The following is a 21,964-nucleotide window of genomic DNA, read 5'->3' on the forward strand; positions in this document are numbered from 1 at the left end:
GGAGTAGAGTGGGGTGTGCCCAGGTGGCTCAGTGGATTAAGCTGCTGACTCTTGGTTTTGGCTCAGGTCATGGTCTCAGGGTCCTGGAATGAAGCCCTGAGTCCTGCTCCTGGGGAGTCTGCTCAAGGATTCTCTCTCTCCCTCTCTCTCTGCCCCTGTCCCCACTCGGGCATGTGTGTGCACGTGCACTTTCTCTCTCTCTCTCTCAAATAAATAAATAAATCTTTTAAGAAAACAAAATACAGGGAGGAGAATCCAATTATATTTTGACTTCTAATCATATGATAAAACTAATTATAAAAGTATATTTTACTCAAATATTGTGATTCTGTTTATGATTCAAATAGTTTCAGAGTTTTGGATGGAGAGCTCATTCTCCTAGCTAAGAATAAAACATTTTAAAAAGTGTAGTTTCTAAGTAAAGAATTTTAAAAAACTTAACAAGTGGTAGAGAGGAATGTGTTGTATAACTTAGGCAACAAGGAAAGAAAATTTCACCAAAAAAAAAAGTAATAAAAGCCTTCAGATAAAGCCTCAGGTAAGGAATCAGTGACATAGCATGACCAGTCAATGTCTTGAATAAAGTGCAGTATTTACATTTACAAATTACATTTCCTATAAAATGGACTGAGAGCCACATCAAAAGAATCATAAATGTTTACCATAGTTCACAATTAAATGGATAGCTCGATGATGCCCCATCTCCTGGAGAATCTGTAAAAGGTCCCCGATGGTCTTGTTTTTCTGTGCCCAGGACCAAAGTAATTCTCTTGTTCCACTTTTACCTTGGTCTACATATTTTTCAATGTGACGAACATCCAGCCAGGTGCTTGAAAGTCGCTCCGCTGTGGAAATTGCAAAAGGGAGAACCAAAAAATAATTTACTTTTATTGGAATACTTGTTTGGGGGCACTTGATATGTTTTATTTCATATTATTTATAATTTTTATTTTGAACTAATTTTAGCATCTACTTCCCACCCAACTTCTCCCAATGTTAACATCTTACATTACCTAGTACAATGATCAGAACCAGTGATAACTCAATTGCAGGCTTTATTCTACTTTCACCAGTTTTTCTACAAATGCCCTCTTCCTGTTCTATGATCCCACCCAATTTCCCACAGTGCGATTTGTTTTCACTTCTTCCTAATCTCCGTTCTCATGGTCTTCAGTCTTTCCTTGTCTTTAAGGACAGTAAAATACTATTGTGTCCTTCTCAGTGCATAGTATCAAGAGGTTCATGATGTCGGTGTCCTATCACTAGTGATCTTGATCTTGATTGCTTAGTTAAGGTGGTATCTGCCACCTTAGTAAGTTCCTTTACTATGAAATTACCTTTCCTTGTAAAATTAATAACTATGTTGGGGGAGATACTTTGAGACTATGGAAATACCCTGCTTCTCCTCAGATTTTACCCATAAACATTTGCATCCACCAGTGGATCTTTTCTATCATAATAATTATCGTGGTCTTTGCTTAATGGTGATCTTCTATTTTCCCTTCCTCCACCTAAGTTCATTAACTATAATTCTTCTGTAGGAAAGTGCTATCTATTCTCCCCCATTTAACTAACTTATTTATATCAGTATGGACTTATGAGTGTTTATTTTATTCTATAGCTTAAAATCCATTATTATTATTATTATTATTATTATTATTATTATTATTATTATTATTATTATTATTTACTTTGGTGCTACAATTATTCCAGCTCTGTCCATCCAGGTTGGGTCCAGTGTTATGACAAGCCCCATAATTTTTGGAACACTTCCTTATTTTCTGACCCTACAAGATGCTCCAGGCTCATTTTGCATTTCCCCCATCCCAGCCCTGGAATTAATTACTTTTCCCAGGAGTCCTCATTCCTTTTATTAGATAATGTGTTTAGAAGGCAAGATGTCAGTGCTGGATGCTCTCATGAGTGCCAGGGCTCCATTGCTTCCAAGCAGACAGAGCTAGGAAAATATGTGTATATGCATTAACCCACACACCTGTATTTCTCTGTCTGTACACATACTGAAAACCATGATTTTATACAGATACCTGTGATTCTAAGTCAACACCACATGGTGTATTTGAGCTCTTCCTCATTTGTAACTTTATTCCCAAACAGCAAGAAACTTCGCTCTCATTATTTACAATGTCTTTACTTATTTGTTCAATACTACTACATTCAGAACTGCTAACCTATACCCCTGTGAGAAACCCTTTAAACAAAATACAGCATTTATGTACAAGTCTTTTTGCCTTCAGTGTAAGAGTATTCAGGTAAGAGCCTATTTTCCAAAGTTACTAGGTTAGTTCTTTTCTTCCTCACTCCCATCAGTGTGGTTACTCATTTGCAATAGTTAGGGTCATTTGTTGCAGTTTTAATGGAATGCTGTTTTAAATTTTTGTTCAATACTCTCTTGCTGCTGAACATTTTTGAGCAATTAAAAGCTAATCTCTGGGTAGGATCGGGGAAATGTTCTACTGGGATACTAGGATTTTAATTGTTCAAAAACAGCGTATATGACTTATTTAAGGTCTTGTATAAGTATCTTAAAGCTGTACTTACTGAAAGTATATGAATTTTTATGACACCCTGAGTTAGTGGGACTCTTCAGATAAAAAATTATACTGTCTTTGTGCACAACTTCCAGATTTTGAAGTGTATTTTATTTGTTTTTAATTTTTTTAATTTTAATTTTTTAAAACATTTTATTTATTTATTTGACAGAGAGAGAAAGCAAGAGGAGGAACACAAGCAAGGGGAGTGAGAGAGGGAGAAGCAGGCCTTCTGCCAAGCAGGGATCCCAATGCGGGGCTTGATCCCAGGACCCTGGGATCATGACCTGAGCCGAAGGCAGACCCTTAACGACTGAGCCACCCAGGCGCCCCTTGAAGTGTATTTTAAGGCAAAGGAAGGAGAAAGAACCAAATGACAGATCAAATGGGTGTCTTTTTTGCCCCTGGGATAATACTCCCAGATTAGCCAGTCATCTTGAGCACTAAAATTAGCAATGTGGTTTGGAATCAGTGATGATGATGGCAGCATCCTCTCATACCTCTGTCCTCTGGAAAGTCTAAAAAAATTAGGAAGCCAGATGCACATCAATAGATAAAATCCAGTTATCATCTGAGTGTGGTCATGGGGACCCTCGACACATCACCATAACTGGTTATGGAAATCAGTCTTCTCTTCCTCTGCCGCACATAAATTTGGAAGCTCCTCTCCAGCAGTAACCAAGGTAACCTCACTGAAGGGCTCACCTATTCACCAATGATATTCTCCAAAGGTTGATGTCCTTTTAAAGGACAAACAGGGGCTCAGATTGGAAAGGTGCAATAAGCCCCCTATGGAACTGTGTTCAGTCTATTTCAGACTCTAAAGTTTTAAAAAATTTCTTAGGAAACTACTACACCAGTTATAGTATTTCAATCAAGACATCAGAAAGGCAAACATCTTCTGATCTAATATGGCATCCCTTCTCCCCACATTTTCAGTCCTTCAAGGGTTTCCTGGGCTATTCAATTTCCTCTAACTTTATGTTTTTGCTGAGAGTATAAGTAAATCCTGAAAGTTGATAGAGATCACAATATGAAATCATAACTGCCCCTCTTTCTGTGAACGAACAATTGACTTGGTAGTTATTACCAGTGCCTACCAATATTTCCAGTCCTCTACCCCATCAGAGAGCGAGGATTAGGTCTTCCTGCCTTGGGTTAGTTATGCCTATGTGTCTCTTTCAGCCAGAAACACGGAAGAGCCAGGGCACAATGCACCAGGCTCCCATTCCCCCCACAGCAATGGTAGAAGCACATGTCAATATGGGGGTGCCTCAAGATCAAAGCAGCCTGGATTGCTGGGCCACCACATGGAGGTCAGCTGTCCTGGACCCTCAGTGCTCTTCCCACAAGCAAAGGTAAACTTCTGTTATGTTAACCACAGACAGTGATTTTGGTGGTGCTTGTTATTGCAGGCTGACTTGGGTCTATCCTGATTAATACACACAAAGTTTTATCTTGGGTGTTCTGTTACTTCAGTCATATCTTGCATCAGAAAAGAGTGAAAGGAAGTTGCAGCTCTTGTGACTACATTTCAAAGGATGATAAAGTTGAGACATTCTATATGAATGCATGCTTAGTCTGTAGAGGGAAAAACAGCTACACTAGAGTATCTGACATCATTAAGTCGGAATGTCTTTGCCTTTCCTCCATATTTTAAGTTCTGGCAAGAATATTTTTATTATTTCTTTCTTTGAAGACATGATGTCTCATGAAGAGACAAGGACTATCCAAATGTCAATATATATTTTAGACAGCTTATCACTAAAAAAAAAAATAGAAGGGGACCTTCAAAGCAAAAATACTTGGCAAGACCTAGTAACTCTATTTTAATGTATTTCTTTGATGATGTAATCTGCCTATTTGGTTGAGGCACATCTTTCATAAACACTTTATTTAACTATTTCTAGAAGCTCTTAGGGGAAATAGTGCAAATCAGTATAGTTTGTTAAAAAGAAAACCACAGGCCCCAAACGGCATCACTTAGGCCAAGTCACCAAACAGGGCTTAATACCTAATCTAACTGTAGTTTCAACCTCCCCCGGAAATATAAATCTTAACCAGTCAGTCAGGAATTTTCTGATCAGGGCCAATGAAGTAATCTGTTACATGGGCCCTCTCTATCCCCAAAGGAAGATGAGGTCATCTGCATGATAAGAAACCTTGCTCTTCTCCCTAAGGGAAAGTGATCTTGCCAGGAACAATCCTTTTCTTTTGCCAATAACTTTCTTGCCCCACCATCTTTCCTATAAAAACCTTCCATTTTGTACAACTCCCTGAACTCCCCTCTATTTGCTAGATGGGATATGGACCGATTCATGAATCATTAAATAAAGCCAATTAGATCTTCAGATTTACTTGGTTGAATTTCATTTTTTTTTTTTAACAAATTCAAACATTTGTTTAATGTGCTAGCAGTACAGTAATTGCATACATCAAGTGTAAATGGAGGGGCACCTGGGTGGCCCAGTCAGTTGAGTGCCTGGCTCTTGATTTCAGCTCAGGTCATGATTTCAGGTTCATGAGATCATTCCCCGTGTTGGGCTCCATGCTCAGTGCGGAGTCTGCTTGGGATTCTTTCTCTCCCTCTCCCTCTGCCCCTTCCCATGCTTGTGCACTCTCTCTCTCTCTCTCTCTCTCTCAAATAAGTAAATCTTAAAAAAAAAAAAAAAGCATGTGTGGAGCAAGAAGAGGGTTCCCTAACTAAAGATGAGGGCATCATGGGGGCACCTGGCTGGCTCAGTCAGTGGAGCTTGGGACTCTTGATCTCAGGGTTGTGGGTTCAAGCCGCATGTTGGATGTAGATTACTTAAAAATAAAATCTTATAAAATCTTAAAAAAAAAAAAGATGAGGGCATCATGGAAGGCTTCCTAGAGGAGTGGTTTCTGGAGCCTGAGCCAAGTTTAAAACTGTAAGTATTTCTAAAGAGAGGCCACTGCTTAAGGAATTATTGGATGGAATATACTATACTGGGGAGGAAAAAGAAAATCACTGGAATTTCAGTTGGAAAACAAGATAAAAGAATGAACTCTGAGGCTCTATTGTCTTCAAAAGAGAAAAGTCACCAGTCAAGACAGAGGACCCTTGTGGCCCCTTGGATATATGCATGAAAATGTGGGTTTAGGGGTGGCTCTGCCATTGACCTATGGTCAACTCTAGGCAAGTCACTGAGCAGTTCCAAACTTCTCATTAATAAATATCCTTTGAAGTCCATTTGAAATCCCTCCCAAAACAGACACTAAGTTTGGTGGCCCCTCTCTGGTGTGCTGTTTATAGGAGCACTGACCTTAAAATACCTCCAGTCTTTAGAACACTTCCCAGGCTCCAAATTAACATTCCAACAGGGGAACACTAAATATCAAATTTCAGCAAAGTGAAAGTTTCGGTTTCTACTTTTTCTATTAGTAAATTAACTGGCTAGCATTTATAGAGTATTAGGCATAATGTAGATATAATGAACTATATCAGTTAATAATATTTATACAACATAAAATAGGCTTTTAAAAAATAAAATAAAATAAAACAGCTCCCTCTCGGGGCACCTGGCTGGCTTGGTCAGAAGAGCATGCAACCCTTGATCTCAGGATTGTGAGTTCGAGCCCCACATTGCGTGTAGAGATCACTAAAAAAAATAATAATAATAATAATAAACTTAAAAAAAAAAACCCAGTTCCCTCTCCACTTCGAATCTTTGGGATAAGACATGACATGACTTTGGGGTAAGACATGAAGAGAGAGGACAGCCTTGTGGGCTCTCACAGTCAGGGAGGAGCATGAGGGTGGGACATTGTCACCAGTTAGACCCTGAGACCTGGACTTCGCTGCCCACATGCTTGTACACTTTGTCTTATATTTTTCCCTAAGCTCTTCTTTCTGGGTTTCCCCTTAACTCAGAGAAGTGAAACCCCAAAACCACCCTTCCAGGTGGTGGCTTCTGCCCTCACAAGACTTCCTACTGGCCCAGACCACGCAGACCATTTGAGCTAACCTTGACTTGAGCATGTGCAGAGAGACCATGGAGTGACCTCTGGAATGACCTACAGTTACCTTTACCTCATTACAATTCGAAAATCTCTGCCCAAGGAGGAGCCTCAGCCTCATTTACATAGCACACAAGATCCATAGAGGCATGTGACCTCTTGCCTGCCTCTACATAGGATGACAAGGCTTCCCTAGCTAAATATTCAGCCTACCCCTAAATAAGAGGAACCCATTCACCCTCTCTGTGGGAGTCATGGCTTTGAAAGCCATTCCCCATGATCTCCTTAAGTGCTGCAAATGAAAGTGTTCTTTGTGGGACAACTTTGTGCCTGTGCCTGACTCACCAAGACAGGGACTCCTGTTGGTTTGGTTACAACATCAGCTCACTTTACAACGGGGGTGGGCTGGGGCAAGGTTTAAGGGCTGAAAGACGAGAAAAAGAGTCTGTCAGGTGGGGAATTTCTGCTGATGGGGAATTTTTGCTGATGGGGAATATTTGCTGAGTGACAGACAGAGGCCCTGAGTGTTAGCATACAATCTGAAACTCTATTCTGAAAGCAAACAAGGCCAATGGAAGACTTCTGAGAAGGTGATGCCAAGGTGGAAGCTTTAGTTTTGGGAGGATCCATCTGGTGGCAATAGTCTCACAAACAATATATGCACATAGAAAGGTAAAAACACTTTATGGTTCACAGTTCTCACAGTAGAAAAGGAATAGTTTATAGCTGCTAAGGAGAGCTGGAGTTAACTTTTCAAGTCAGATTTCCCACATAATTCTATTCTCCATTTTTAACTTTCTGAATTTCCCTTTTAAAAGGGCAACAGGCCATGATTCTGTGCCCTCTCATCCTGTGACTTGAGGCACAAGAGATGCCAAAAGAGCTGAGGCTTGAGTTTCCTAACACTGACCAGGGTCAGAGGGTTCTGAGTTTGCACTGGGTCTATATAAAGCAAAGGCATTTTTTCTAATAGTAATAGTTCACCGAGTAAAACTGACCCAGGCTCAGCTGAAATGGATACTGCATGCATGGGTTGCTTCCAGGATGAGAAATGAAATATATTTTCTCTTTCTCTAACTGGTGATTCACAGTGCAACCTTAATAGCTTTTCTTCAATGATGACACATTCTGCACAGAACACCACTAAGCAGTATTATTAGCATCCATATAGGAACAGATTCTAGAAAACAAGAGCTTCAATGTGATGGGACAGGAACACAGACTCTTGACATGTTAGTTATATCCTTCAATATTCATAGTTTTCTCTAATCCTTCATTTTTTTCCAGAACATAGAACTTTGTTTCTTCACAGTACTAAACGAAGAGTAAACTTCTCAGTGACTAATTGTGTTGTTAAACTTGAGAGCACTCTAAAGAAAAAGATAAATTAAGAAAAATATGCTGTAGGCAAGCATTGTTTTTTGGAAGGGAGATCTTTTGTTTGAAAGGCATCTTGGCATAATAGAAGCCAAAAAAGTCCACCTGAAAAGTTCATGTTATCTGAAGACACCGATTGCTTAATAATCATTTAATGTTCAAAGTTCCTTTTAGGCTTTGTTTTGAGAGGGCAGAACTATCTAGGTAGTGCTAACCACGGGGGAATTCAACTGCAGAAATCACTCTCCATATGCAAATATGTCTCTGAAGGGGTTTTTTAGAATAACGCAACACACCCTTGTTTGGAATCTGTATTTGCATATAACCACATGCCAAAGCCCCTCGTTAATTAAGACTGCTTTCTTTTGTTTTGTGATAACATGATGGGAAAAGGAAAAGATACCTCTGTTCTTTCTTCCTACAAAGCACACAACACAATTAGGCCTTTTATTTATTTATTTAATTTTTTAAAAAGATTTTATTTATTTGAGAGAAAGAGAGAAAGACAGAGCACAAGCAGGGGGAGGGGCAAAGGGAGAGGGAAAATCAGACACCCCCACCGAGCAAGGAGCCCCACTCGAGGCTCGATCCTATCCGATGCAGGGCTCAATCCCAGGACCCTGAGATTGTGACCTGAGCCGAAGGCAAACCGCGTAACCGACTGAGCCACTCAGGTGCCCCAGGCCTTCTTTTATTTATTTATTTATTTTAAAGATTTTATTTATTTATTTTTATTTATTTGAGAGAGAGAGAGAGAGAGAGCACATTGGGGGGGCAGGGTCAGAGGGAGAAGCAGACTCCCTGCTGAGCAGGGAGCCCGATGCAGGACTCAATCCCGATCCCGGGATCATGACCTGAGCCGAAGGCAGTTGCTTAACCAACTGAGCCACCCACCTTCTTTTAAAAGAACATTTAACTGAAAATATTTTTAATTCCAAAAGAAGTCAAACAAAAGTCAAACATGTAAGTTGGCTCAACTCCTCTTACCAGACTATAGTATTAACGCCCACTAGCTAATAAATTTTACCAGAAGTAATTCTTTGCCATACTTAAGTTTATTTTTTACCCATACTTGAGCAGGACTTATACTCCATGGCAGGGCTGTGCATGATTTTTCAGGTATCCTTCCATGTGCCCCGCTCCCTCAATCCCAGATTCAGGTAAGCACCTAATATTAACTACCTCTGTGAAAAAAATTTAAGAACAGTTCACCCTCAACACTAGCATTTCAGTCCGCAGCTCAGAAGCTGTGTGATTCCATACCCAGGTAACGATCAGTACTATTTCCCCATGCTTTCTTCCTTTGTTAAATTTCTTTATAGAATTTGTTTAGGCCTGTAGCCTATACAAATTGGCAAAATCAAATTAGAAAATCCCTTGTAGGGACCACAACTTGAATCGAGTACAATGCTTTGTTTGATATTCTTTCCCAAGAGGTTTTGGATGTTTAACAGACATCTGTTCGTTATTCAATCACAGATATTTACTGAATGCCTACTCTGTACTAGGTACAATTTTAGATGCTAAAGGAGTAAGCAGGAAAAAAGGCAAACAAAAAAATCTCCTGCCCCCTTGAAGCTTATTTCTAGATAGACAAAAAACAAACAAAGATATATAAAGTGTGTGAGGGATGATAAGTGATGTGGGGACAAATAAAGCAGGAAAGGAGCATAAGGAGCATGGGGGGGGGGGTTGTCAATTTTTAAAAAGTGGTCATAGTGGCTAATAGTTAAAAACACAAAGGAAGTGAGGAAATAAGCCTCAGGGTTACCTGCAGGAAAAATGTTCCTTGCGTGTCCCAGGAGAGGCCAATGTGGCTAGCGAGGAGCAAACAAGAAGGAAGTGAGAGAAGCCATGTAGGACTCTGGGGTTTACTGTGAGACGGGAAGCTACTGAAGGGTTCTGAATAGGACAAAGATATAATATCCTTTGCATATAGACTTTAGCTCACTGGCCACTGTGCTAAAAAGTGACTCGAGGAGGGCAAGGGCAGTAGCAGGGAGCCCGGTTAGGAGGCTGCTGAAATTATCCAGTGGGATCTGATAGTGGTTTGGGCCAGGATGGTGGTGGCGGCCGTGGTAAGAAGCAGTCAGATTATTAGATAGAGCCTGAAAGCAGAGCCCACAATACAGACTGAGAGACAGGATGTGGTTTGTGAGAGAAAGCAAGAAGTCACAGAAGGCTAATATTTCAGCCTGAACAAATGAAGGATGGGGTTGCCATTAGCCAAGATGGGGAAAAACTTTGGTGGAAGGAAGCATTTCTGGGCTGTTAAGTTGGAGACATCTGTCAAGTAGGCAAATATAAGAGATGGTGCTGATGTTGGAGAGAGAGACCCAGGCTAGAAACGTGGCAGTTATTAGCATATAGATGGAATTGACAAGATAGTGGGTATAGAAGATAAATAGAAGAGGTCTGCAGCTAATCCCAGGGGTACTCGGGGAGGTCAGAGAGATAAAGAGGAACCTGCAAGAAGAGAATAAAATAGAGTGTACGTTATAGAAGTCGAGAAAGTGCTTCGAGGAGGAAGGAGTGATCAACTGTATCAAATAAGAGGGAACTGAGAACTGACCTTTGGATTTAGCCACTGTGACCTTGGATGAGAGGTATTTTAATGGAGCAGTGGGGGATGAAAGCCTGATTGGAGCAGGTTCCAGAGAGAATGGAGGGCCTGGAATATAAATAGCCCTTTTACAGAATTTTATCTTAAGTAAGATGGGAGAAATACCATGGTCGTCAAAACAACACAGGCTCTACTCCACTCTCAGGGAGGGGAAGCATCACTCTTCATTCCTTAAGTGTGGGCTGCACATAGTGACTTTCTTCCAAAGACTATGCAAAGAGGGGAAGAGAAAGAGTATCAGTGTAGAAAACCGACAGATATGACCTCAGCTCTGGTTAACATCAACAGTGCTAAGTTATGTAAATAGTGGGTACCCCTGATATGATGTCATGAAAATGGCACTTTACCTCTGCAGTCTGCCTCTCAAAAATCCGTAACCTCAGTCTAATCATGAGTAAAACATCAGTCAAACCTCGGTCAAGAGATATTCTACAAAATGGTGGACCAGTACTGACCAATATTGACCAGTACTCCTCAAAACTGCCAAGGTCATCAAAAACTAGAAGAGTCTGAGAAACTATCACAGCGAAGAGGAGCCTAAGGATACATGATGACTAAATGTAATCCCGGATGGGATCCTGGGAAAGAGAAGGGGGGTTAGGAAAAAATGAGGGAAATCTGGATAAAATATGGACTTTAATAATAATATATCGATATTGTAACAAATGTACCATACTAATATAAGATGCTAATAACAGGGGAACTGAGTGCAGACTATATGCAAAAGATATAAAAGATGAGGATTTTTTGTACAATCTTCTGAAGTTTTCTGTAAATTTAAAATTGTTCTAAACAATAAAGTCTATCTAAACATTTTTTTTTAAAAAAAGAACATAGGCTCTGGAGTCTGACCACCTGATTAGAATCCTAGTCTGCACTTTACTAGACTGTGACTTGAGTTATTTAAATTCTCTGAGAGTCAGTTTCCCTATCTATAAGGTGGAAATACAGAAAGTATCTACCTCACAGAAGTTTTGTGATAAATGACATAATCCATGTGAAGTGCTTAGCACACAGTCTCTGGCAAATAGTAAGCACTCCATAGATGGCAGCTATTATTATTATTATTACTCTTATTTTGATTCTTTACTGAATATTTAAAGACACACTTAATGTGACTTTATATTTAATTTGCTTTAGGTGATTAATAATAATTCCTAGGATAATTTTATTTCCTTTTTTGAGAGGAAGAAAATTGAATACAACCCATTACAGACTACCTGTAAAAGCGTGTCTTTCTCAGCATATCATAAGCGTTGAAACATGTCATGGTGTGAACTGCTCCAAACAATTTAATTCAAATACCACCCTATGGTAATGTAATGAAATGACTTGTCACCAGAGGCTCTGTTACCACATCTGTAAGGTAGTATAAGATAAGTAACATTTTCAGTTTGGGCTCCTCCTTTCATTACAAAGCCATAAAATCATAATCAGCCAGAGAATGTAATACCTTGTGATTTATTATTCTTAATAACCATATGTGGTAAAAGTGCTTTGAAGAATAAAATGTAGAATCTATGTATTTTTTAACTTTTTTTTTTTTAAGGCGGCGCCTGGGTGGCTCAGTCGTTAAGCGTCTGCCTTCGGCTCAGGTCATGGTCCCAGGGTCCTGGGATCGAGCCCCGCATCGGGCTCCCTGCTCAGCGGAAAGCCTGCTCCTCCCTCTCCCACTCCCCCTGCTTGTGTTCCCTCTCTCGCTGTGTCTCTCTCTGTCAAATAAATAAATAAAATCTTAAAAAAAAAAAAGTGTGTGTGTGTTTTTTTTTTAAGATTTTGTTTATTTATTTGACAGAGAGATAGCGAGAGCAGGAACACAAGCAAGGGGAGTGGGAGAGAGAGAAGCAGGCTTCCCACGGAGCAGGGAGCCCGATGCGGGGCTCGATCCCAGGACCCTGGGACCATGACCTGAGCCGAAGGCAGACGCTTAACGACTGAGCCACCCAGGCACCCCAATATATAGAATATGTTTAAAGATAAAAAACAATTAAGTGGAGAAGTGAAAGAGTGTGGTAAAATAACTGGTATATTAGGATGCTACTAAAGAAGAGAATTTGGTCTAAGCAATGGCTCCCAAACCAGGCTGTGCATCAGACTCACCACTGCAAAACACAGAAAGATGCTGGATCCTTAAAGTAGACCTGCTGAATCAACAGCTCTGGGGGTGGGGCCTAGGCATTTGTATCTTTATTTTTTTAAAAGATTATTTATTTATTTATTTGAGAGAAAGAGAGAGAGAACATGAGTGGTGGGGGGTGGGTGGTGAGGAGCAGAGGGAGAGGGAGAAGCAGGCTCCATGCTGAGCAGAAAGCCTGACGCGGGGCTTCATCCCAGGTCATGACCTGAGCCAAAGGCAGACACTTAAACCGACTGAGCTACTCAGGCATCCTGGCATTTGTATCTTTAAAAGATTGCACAGATCATTCCGGTTTGTGAAGGACGAAGCTGCCATATGATCTACCTTTGTCGGAGCTGCCTTTGTAAATACAGTCTGATATTCACCATCATCAAGAATCATGATCAGCTTGAGACAGTCTTACCTATTACTCTTGCATTGCTTTCTACATGGAACTGTGGACACTCTGTATCTTCAGGCTCTCCGCTGTCCTGAGCATAAAAGGGGCTGTCTCCCTGCTTCAGTCCTCCAGTACTCTCCCCTTCACCCTCTAAGGTCAAGTTTTCCCTCCCTTCACTTCTTCCTGTCTTTCTGCGTTCACTGTGCCAATAGGGAAACTCAGCATATTTAACATGGGCAGTTGCCCTCAACCGCCCTGAACTGAGTCGGGCTTCCCTTCTGGCTGAGCCAATAATTCATGAAGCAGCTGCTCTGTTCTAGGTCTCCTTTCAGAGCTATGTAGTCTAGCTATGTGCACAGTAAATTATAGTTGGAGAATCAAGGAACAGACATTTTAGATTCTTCCCCTATGAAAGAATATATAAAGGAACAATGGCCAGACTCTACATAAAAACAGAAATGTGACCCACAACGCGCATCAGTCAGTTCAGGATGCCGATCTACTATATACAGTAACTAGTCCAGGAAGTCATATTAGCATCTGTAGCAGCTAATCCAGGAAGCCAAACAAGAATCCCCGCAGCAATCAGTCCCAAATAGTTAGGACTTACTTAACAACTGCCACTTCCCTGATTTTTGCCCCTGCTTCCAATTCAGGACCATCTGGAAAAAGCCAAGTATGCACCCTCAACAATTACATGGAATGCTCCCCTGCTAGTTAGCCTGTCCGTAGCTTCTCCATGCCAACTGCCTCCAGTAATGGCGGACCTGAAGCCTTCTCTTTTTTCCACTATCAAGCTTTTCCACTCCCCGCTTGCCTTTGGGCCTCCGTCAAATGCAAGTGATGGTGGCTGGCTCCCCTGCTTTGAATAAATAGCCTTTGTTTGTTCTCATTTGGCTGGTCTTCATTAATTTCCACAACTAGAAACAAATGGGGCTGCATGTTTGAAATGGCTCACTGAATTGTTCTTTCATGGCTGCAACGAATGTACTTTAGAGAGGCTCTGAGATGTAGCAGAAAGAGCAGAGCAGTCAGCACTCGTGAACTTGAGGAAGTCACGGTCTGGAAGAGTAGCGTGGCTGTGGGTACGGCCACAGGCAGTGGATCCAAACTGCCATGGTTCATATCCTGGCTCTGCTACTCCTTAGCCGTGTCAATTTGGGCAAGTGTAACTTAACGTGTACTACAATTTCCTCATCTGTTAACACACTGGTGATGATAAAATAAGATGAAATCAGAGAGGGAGACAAACCAAAGAGACTCTTAATCATAGGAAACAAACTGAGGGTTGCTGGAGGGGAGGGAGGTGGTGGTATGGGGTAACTGGGTGATGGACATTAAGGAGGGAATGTGATGTAATGAGCACTGGGTATTATATAAGACTGATGACTCACTGACCTGTACCTCAGAAGCCAATAATACATTCTATGTTAATTAATTGAATTTAAATTAAAAAATGAAAATGGTTTCTATATTATAAGCTCTGTTATAATATAGCCTCACAGGGCAACTGTTAAGTGCTATATGAGACAACCCATGTAAAGTGTGAATGTCTGGATTTCAATGCCTAGAGAGGGAGAGAGAGAGAGAGAGAGAGCAGCAATACTGGGCTGGACTTCCTGAAAAGCAGCAGTGACATGGGACTGAGGACTAACTGTCCCTCTTAGATGGGACATACGCTCTTCCATTTTCAGTCTTCATTCCGTTTGACACATTTATGATAGTTACCTGGCCCCATTGACTACCTGTGGACTGGAATAAAAAGATTATTCTCTCATGAACATAGTAATTCTAGGAAACCAATGGGTGCTGAAACTGCCCATGTCATCCATTTAAAAAAGATCTGGTGTAGGAAGGATCTTATCCCTCAAATGCATACTCTAGAAGTCAAAGAGTCAAGTATTCTTTTCTGACATTTTTACATAAGGGTCATACTTTAAAAGTACAGAGCTTATAATATAGAAACCGTTTTCATTTTTTAATTTAAATTCAATTAATTAACATAGAATGTATTATTGGCTTCTGAGGTACAGGTCAGTGAGTCATCAGTCTTATATAATACCCAGTGCTCATTACATCACATTCCCTCCTTAATGTCCATCACCCAGTTACCCCATACCACCACCTCCCTCCCCTCCAGCAACCCTCAGTTTGTTTCCTATGATTAAGAGTCTCTTTGGTTTGTCTCCCTCTCTGATTTCATCTTATTTTATTTTTTCCTCTCTTTCCCTATGATCCTTTCTTTTACCTAGAAGCCCGATGCCACATTCCACAAAGTATGACCATATTGTTCGTCAACAACAAAACTTTTTTTCTCATAGGTCTTCTGCTATTCTTGCTTTAAAAAAAAAAAAGGTGATTACGGGGCGCCTGGGTGGCTCAGTCAGTTAAGCGGCTGCCTTCGGCTCAGGTCATGATCCTGGGGTCCTGGGATCGAGCCCCATGTCCAGCTCCCTGCTCAGTGGAGAGCCTGCTTCTCCCTCTCCCTCTGCCTGCCACTCTGCCTACTTGTGCTCTCTATCTCTCTGTCAAATAAATAAATAAAATCTTAAAAAAAAAAAAAGGTGATTTCAGAGAATTAAGGCTAAGTTGTTTTGACATGATTGTGTTTATTTTCAACTAACATTAAATGTGTCATCATGGAAGATCAAATCGAACAAAAGTGCCTGTACTTAACAAAACAAAGATATTTTTTCCTGAATTATTTCCGGTGGTCACACTCAAGACTTCCAAAAGGCAGTTGCTCAACTTCCCAATGACTGCTTAAAATGGTTTTAAAGCCAACTTTCTAGATCGAAATAAAAAGACATCATCTAGCATAAACCTTCATGCCACAAACTGGGTAAGTAAGCAAGAAATATTTAATTAAGAAAATTGGGAGCCACATTAATGACAGATAGTATTTTACTTTTCACCTGAAATTTAACTAAGATGGGCACTTGGAAGTGTACTGAAAACACCAAAGGATAAAATTAAAGGCATAAATGTGTTTTAATATGAAAATTATATTCTAGGGTGATTTTGCTATAAGAAGACATCACATAGGCGTTCTGATTTAAAATACTCTGAACCAAGTAAGGCAGGTACAGTTGATAAACATTAGTTTCACGAGGGTAGCTGCTTTTCCCAAGCCTCCGCTCGCTTAACCTTGCACAGGTACCCCAAGTGTCTTTGAAAGAGAAGGGGGAGCTCATCTTCGGGTCTCAGGGAGTATCTGGGTTCCTCCCAGGGCGAGGAATGCACAGCTTCCCGGTCGGAAGCCCCCGGGAAGCCGCGCTGTCCCCTCGGTTCCAACCTACAGTTGCCCGGTAGCGAGAGCTGCAGGTCGGACTGAGCATGCGCGCCGCGGCCCCGCCGCCCTCCCCCTGCCGCCCTCCCCCCCCCGCCGCCGCCGCCGCCGCCGCCGCCTCCGAGGGCCGCACTCACCGAGGCCGCGCCAGCCCAGCTCGCCGTCGCAGCTGTCCAGGACCGCGCAGAGCTCGCCCAGCAGCGCGGGCGGCATGTCGAACAGGAGCGTGTGCGCCGTGAGGCGGCCGCGGGCCCCGCAGCTCCGCGCCGCCGCCGTCCAGGCCATGGCTCGGCCGCCGGAGACCAGGGGCCAGTCGGAGGGATGCGGAGCCCGGGCCTCGCCGCGCCCGTGAGGTGCGATTACACAACCGCGGAAATCCTGCTTCCACGACGGCGGCCAAGGCAGCAGAACTTGCCGAGCCCCACAAGGGGCGGGCCCCACATGACGCAAAGCGCTGCTCGGCAGCGATGCCCCGGCGGACGCCCGGCCTGGCCGCGGGGTCTGCCTGCCTCTGCGCGGCCCCTCTCACACGCTTTACGTTTTGAACGGTTCTTTTCGTTGCTCTGGGTCTGCGACGCGACTGGAGAGACAGAGCAGGGAGCGAGAGCTGGGCAAGGACGAGGAGGGCAGAACTAACCGAGGGGAGTCTACTACCCCTCTGCCTGCCCTGGCCTGGGCTGTCTCCTGGCCTGGACGGACAGAACACCTGCCGTTACTTCTTTTAAAATGCATTTTGCTTTACCCTGCCAGAAAGCAATGTTTATTGAGGAACAGTTGGAAAACCCAGAAAAACTGAAAGAAGAAAATAATCAGCTGAAGACAACCATTCAAGAGGTTTGGCACATCTTCCAACTCTTCCTGAAGTTGAACAGATAAATGTGCATATATGAAGTGATTGTTGGGAAAGACAAAAACAACAACAACCAAATACCAACAACAGGAAAACTAAAGAGAGAACAAGGCAAAAGAAAGTTGTGCTCATTTTCTTCATGAGGCTGCCCATTCTCCATATTGCTACTTAGTTTTACTACATTCTTTTCTCCCTGGGCTTTTTTTTTTTTTTTTTTTAAAGATTTTATTTATTTGCGAGAGAGAGAATGAGAGACAGAGAACATGAGAGGGGGGAGGGTCAGAGGGAGAAGCAGACTCCCCGCCGAACAGGGAGCCCGATGCGGGACTCGATCCCGGGACTCCAGGATCATGACCTGAGCCGAAGGCAGTCGCTTAACCAACTGAGCCACCCAGGCGCCCCTCTCCCTGGCCTTTCTTGATAAAACACCGTTCCACTACTTTTTCCTTCTTCAAAGTGTTTGACAATCGTTTGCTTTCAACATGGAGTTTAAATAAAATTGACTATTGTTTTTGAAATATTCTATCGTATATGCTGTAATATCCCATCATAGGCATGATACAAATGCTACTGATAAAAAAAGGAGATGCTTTGAAAGTGCTGAGAAAAACCCAACCTTAATGACTGTAGAGTGTGGACAATTGCCACCAACCGAAGAATAGCAACCCTATTTGAAGCCTTTCAGATTTGTACTCTTTGGCAAGGGTGCCCCTTAGAGACCAACATTTGATGATACACTATCATTTTACACCCCTACCGCTACCTGAATTTCCAGGTTGTTCTCAGCTAAAGTATACTACAAAATACACTTGAAAATTAATAAAGACAATACTTTTTGGGCAAAGGTTTCTATATCCCTTTGTTCAAATAGCTAAAATTTTATTGTCGATCTGAACACACTTAAGAAGCCCTATACCTCTCAAAGGGACTACCTGAATATAATGAGCAACAGAGGCAGGATGCAAGTATTTGACAGCTATTGAGTTGGTGAATTGGTAGAACAGGGGATCCAAACTTCAACTCTCCTACGTAGAGGAACCAGGAAGCACTGTCGCTGAGTCAAACGGTCAACATGGCCTGCTTTTCCAGATCTTCTGATTTACAGAGAAGCAAGAATTGTATGTGAAAGCCAGATTATGTGAAATCTATATGGATTATGTGAAATGTATTTTCAACGTTGGCAGTTAGTATCAGACCATGCTCCCTCCCTATTCCTTAAAACTGCCTTTGACTTTTGAATTTTAAACCATCCGGTTATATCACTCACTGCTCTTCACTGTCGCTGTCATCCACTGCTCTCCCCCATCTTAATTCTTCCCTCTCGGTTTTAGACTATATAGCTCCTGCTCACTGCAATTTTCTCCAATACTAATCCTATCTTAATCTTTGGTGATTTGAAATATTTGTTGAGCAAATGATGATCTTTCCAATACCCTGTCCTCCCAGTTCTTTGGCTCATCCTCTCCTCCAGTAATCTTATTTTCCACCCTACTTAAGCCAGTCACTCCCATGATCATTCCCTAGAACTTGTCATTATCAATAACCACGCCTTCTGTAATTTCTATTTCATGAATCCACTCTAACCACACCTCCTGTCCTTCTAGGGCATTCCCTCTAGTACTCTGACCCCAACAATCCTTCCCCCTCACCAGGATACCAAATCGAAAATCTTGCCACCTCTTCTCTGGCCCCACCCTCTTGATGTCCCTTACTTTTCTCTTTATCCATAAAGTCCACGCTCAATTTTTACAATCCCTCTCTTGTATATACTTTCCATTCTCTTGCTCCTCTCTGGCTTTGTTGAGCTCTCTTAACAAATCTACCATCCTGATTAGATGGAATTTTCTAATTTTGGGCTCTGCACCCGTGTACCAGAATGTAGCTGGGGGTAGGGTGGAGAATAAAAACCTGTTGATTGGACTCAATTTAAAATCAAAATCATGACTTTCAAATGGGTCCTTTATACTGCCAGGCTGTCGCACTGTGGGCCTTTATCCCATTTACTCTGCTGGTCCCCTTTACAACTGTTTTATGCCTTCTCTTTTCTCAACTCCCATTACCCTCTCCTCCATCCTTGTGCTCAGCTAATGATCTTGAGAATATTTATTAAGAGTACTGATGTATCAGAAAAAAAAAACAAAAACAAAACTTCCACAGAATCTCAGCATCACCATCTATCTACCTACCAGATCTTAATAGACATACCTGCCCTGCCTCCTTTTCCATAGGTCAATTGTGTAGGCTCCTATCTAAATCTGCTCCCTTCACCTGGGCACTAGATCTGATCTCCTTCCTGCCTCCTACTCAAAGACATCAAGGGCAGTTGTTTTCACTCTCAGCTACATCATCAGTTTCTCACTCTTTACCATATCAATTCCATTGGCATACAAATACGATGTTATTTTTTCTACCTTAAAATGAACCAAGAAACAATTTGATGCTATCCGCCCCTTTGATGCCATAATTACCCCCATTTCTTTGCTCCTTTTCATAGTAGAGTTGAATATTCTCACTGTCTCCCAACTTTTCTCCTGTTATCTTCTCTTAAACCAACTCTAGAGCCATCCCTCCTACCTTACTCCACTTGAAACAGCTCTCAGAGTCATCTATGTCCTCATCATTGCTGAATATAACAGTCAATTTTCAGGTCTCATCTTATTTGACTCATCAGTAGTTTTTGATACAGGTGATCACCGCCCCCCTCCTTCTTGGACACTTTCTTTGTCTTCCAAATTCTCTTACATTTTAGCTTACTTCACTGGTCACTCTTCAGCCTCCCTTGCTGTCGCTTCTCTTCTCCCTTGATGTTGGGTTCAGTTCATAGTTCTACGTACACCTGTTCCCTTGGTGATCTCAACCAGTTTCGAGGCTTTAAATACCATCCACCTACCAAGGACTGCCAAATGTATATGGTTAGCCCAGACCTTTCCCTTGAACTTCAGACTCATGTCCAAAATTGAACCCTTGATACTGAACCTGCCCTTCGACATTCTTCCCCATCCAGCTCACTCTATCCTTCCAGTTGCTTGAACCAAAAACTATAGAGTCAAGCCTGACTCTTCCATTTCTTCACAACCCATGTTCAACCCACCAGCAAACCCTGTCGACTCTATTCAAAATATATTTAGAATCATACTTTTCTCCTCCTCCACTACTGCCACCCCGGTTTGAGCCATCATCATATCTTGCCTGGTTTACTACAGTTGTCTTCTAACTAAAGTAGCTTCCACTGTTGCTTCCTATAGACTTTCCTCAACACTGCAGCCAGATTCATCCTTTTAAATCAAATCTGATTATGTCTTTCATTTGTTTAGAAGCCAACAATGGCTTCTAATTTCAGTCAGAGTAAAAGTCAAACTCTTTGTATGATCTGCATTTGCTCTCCCCCTCCCACTCTGCTGTTACCCTCTGATCTTGTTTCCTTGTTCATTTTGCATAACCACACTGCCTCCTCGCTGGTCCTTGAACACACCAGGCAGAGTCCCACATTAAAGCCTTTGCACTTGCTATTCCGTTGCCTGGTATACTCTTCCCATCTTGCTACAGTCTACCCTGACCTCCATATTTAAAATTGCAGTGGTCCATGCACTCAGACTCAGGCTGGCACGTGACTGGAACTGGCAATAATATATGGCTTGGGGACCAAATCTCATTCGAATTTCTCCTTCTCTCTGAATCTAAATAGGAACGTGCAGCAGCTCTGGTCATCTCTAGAACAATTTTGCAACCACATGGATATAAATACTAGAATGAAATGAGCCTTGGGGATGTCTCGTGAGAGAGAACACCAGATCCTTCATAATGGCATTAAGCAGCTCTTTTGTTCTATACCTAGAGAATGTCCTGTTTGTGGACTTAGAATTATATCACACAAATTCCTAAGTCAGTTTTTAAACTAGGAATCTTGTAATTTGCAGCCAAATGCATCCTAATGGGTACACCAAACAGATATTTGGTGATAGTTCCTGGTTTGTTGATGGCCTATAAAACTATGGGAAGGAAACTAATCTCTGTCCAAAACTGGAGTTCAATTCTATACAGCTGTATCTCTGGAATATCAGATGGGCATGGAAACTGCACTGTAGAGAGAGACAGCTGGGTCCTGGGAGAAAATAAGTGTTAGTAGAGAATGGTTCTGGCAGCATGGTTGGAAGCAGAATGAACTTCTAGATGCGCATGAGATTGCACTAAAAGTCCACAGACCCAGACCTGCACTGCACCCCATGCACCCACTCCCAGCATACATGCTTCTGGCAAAGACATGGCTGTGGTTAACCCTCACACTCTTTCACTATGTTTTTTGCCATGGGACACTAACTCCACTCCCCTCCCACCCCTGCCCCAAATTTCAGATCCTAGAAAAAGAAAGTTTCCATTCCAGCTGGAGGCAAGAGAGTGAGTAATGAACTGCAAAGAACCACAAATGGAGATGCCGAGGGAACGCTGCAGGCTGCGGCACAGATAGAGTATTATCAGTGACAAAGTCACAGGCATCAAAAGCCTAAGAAATAAAAAATCAGGTGAGTTAGGTAACAGCTCTTTGCATATGGGAAAAACTATCTTGGTGACAGCTATTTATCCCACATCCCTAAGGATGGATGCTCAAAGGACAACCAGCGTGGGATATAGATTTTCTGGTTTGGGAAATAATTTCCAAAACAAAGATCACTAACCTATCCCATCTTTGAACCTTATCCTATCCCTGGGCCTTAGAAGGTTCTTGGTGCATTGGGGGTTCAGGGGGGAGGTAAAGGTCAGTAATGGGGTAAGAACATTTGT

The 21,964-nt window shown here is 42.0% G+C and overlaps 1 protein-coding gene across 5 annotated transcripts in view; it reads right to left on the reverse strand.

The window, feature by feature from the left end:
* Positions 1–21,964, reverse strand: part of IRAK3 (interleukin 1 receptor associated kinase 3) — a 67,874-nt gene that overhangs the window by 38,405 nt on the left and 7,505 nt on the right. For 3 of the 5 annotated variants that reach the window (XM_064590939.1, XM_045873025.3, XM_045873026.3), the window contains one exon: positions 663–845. In XM_064590939.1, coding sequence (XP_064447009.1) covers positions 663–845 — 183 coding nt within the window. Of the gene's footprint in view, positions 1–662; positions 846–16,472; positions 16,760–21,964 lie in introns of those variants that run through there. The other 2 variants (XM_064590940.1, XM_045873024.3) reach the window with 2 other exon arrangements.

This window comes from Mirounga angustirostris, unplaced genomic scaffold (assembly GCF_029215605.1).
Source record: "Mirounga angustirostris isolate CCGP_5_RB_7025 unplaced genomic scaffold, mMirAng1.0.hap1 SCAF_5, whole genome shotgun sequence".
Lineage (NCBI taxonomy): Eukaryota > Metazoa > Chordata > Mammalia > Carnivora > Phocidae > Mirounga > Mirounga angustirostris.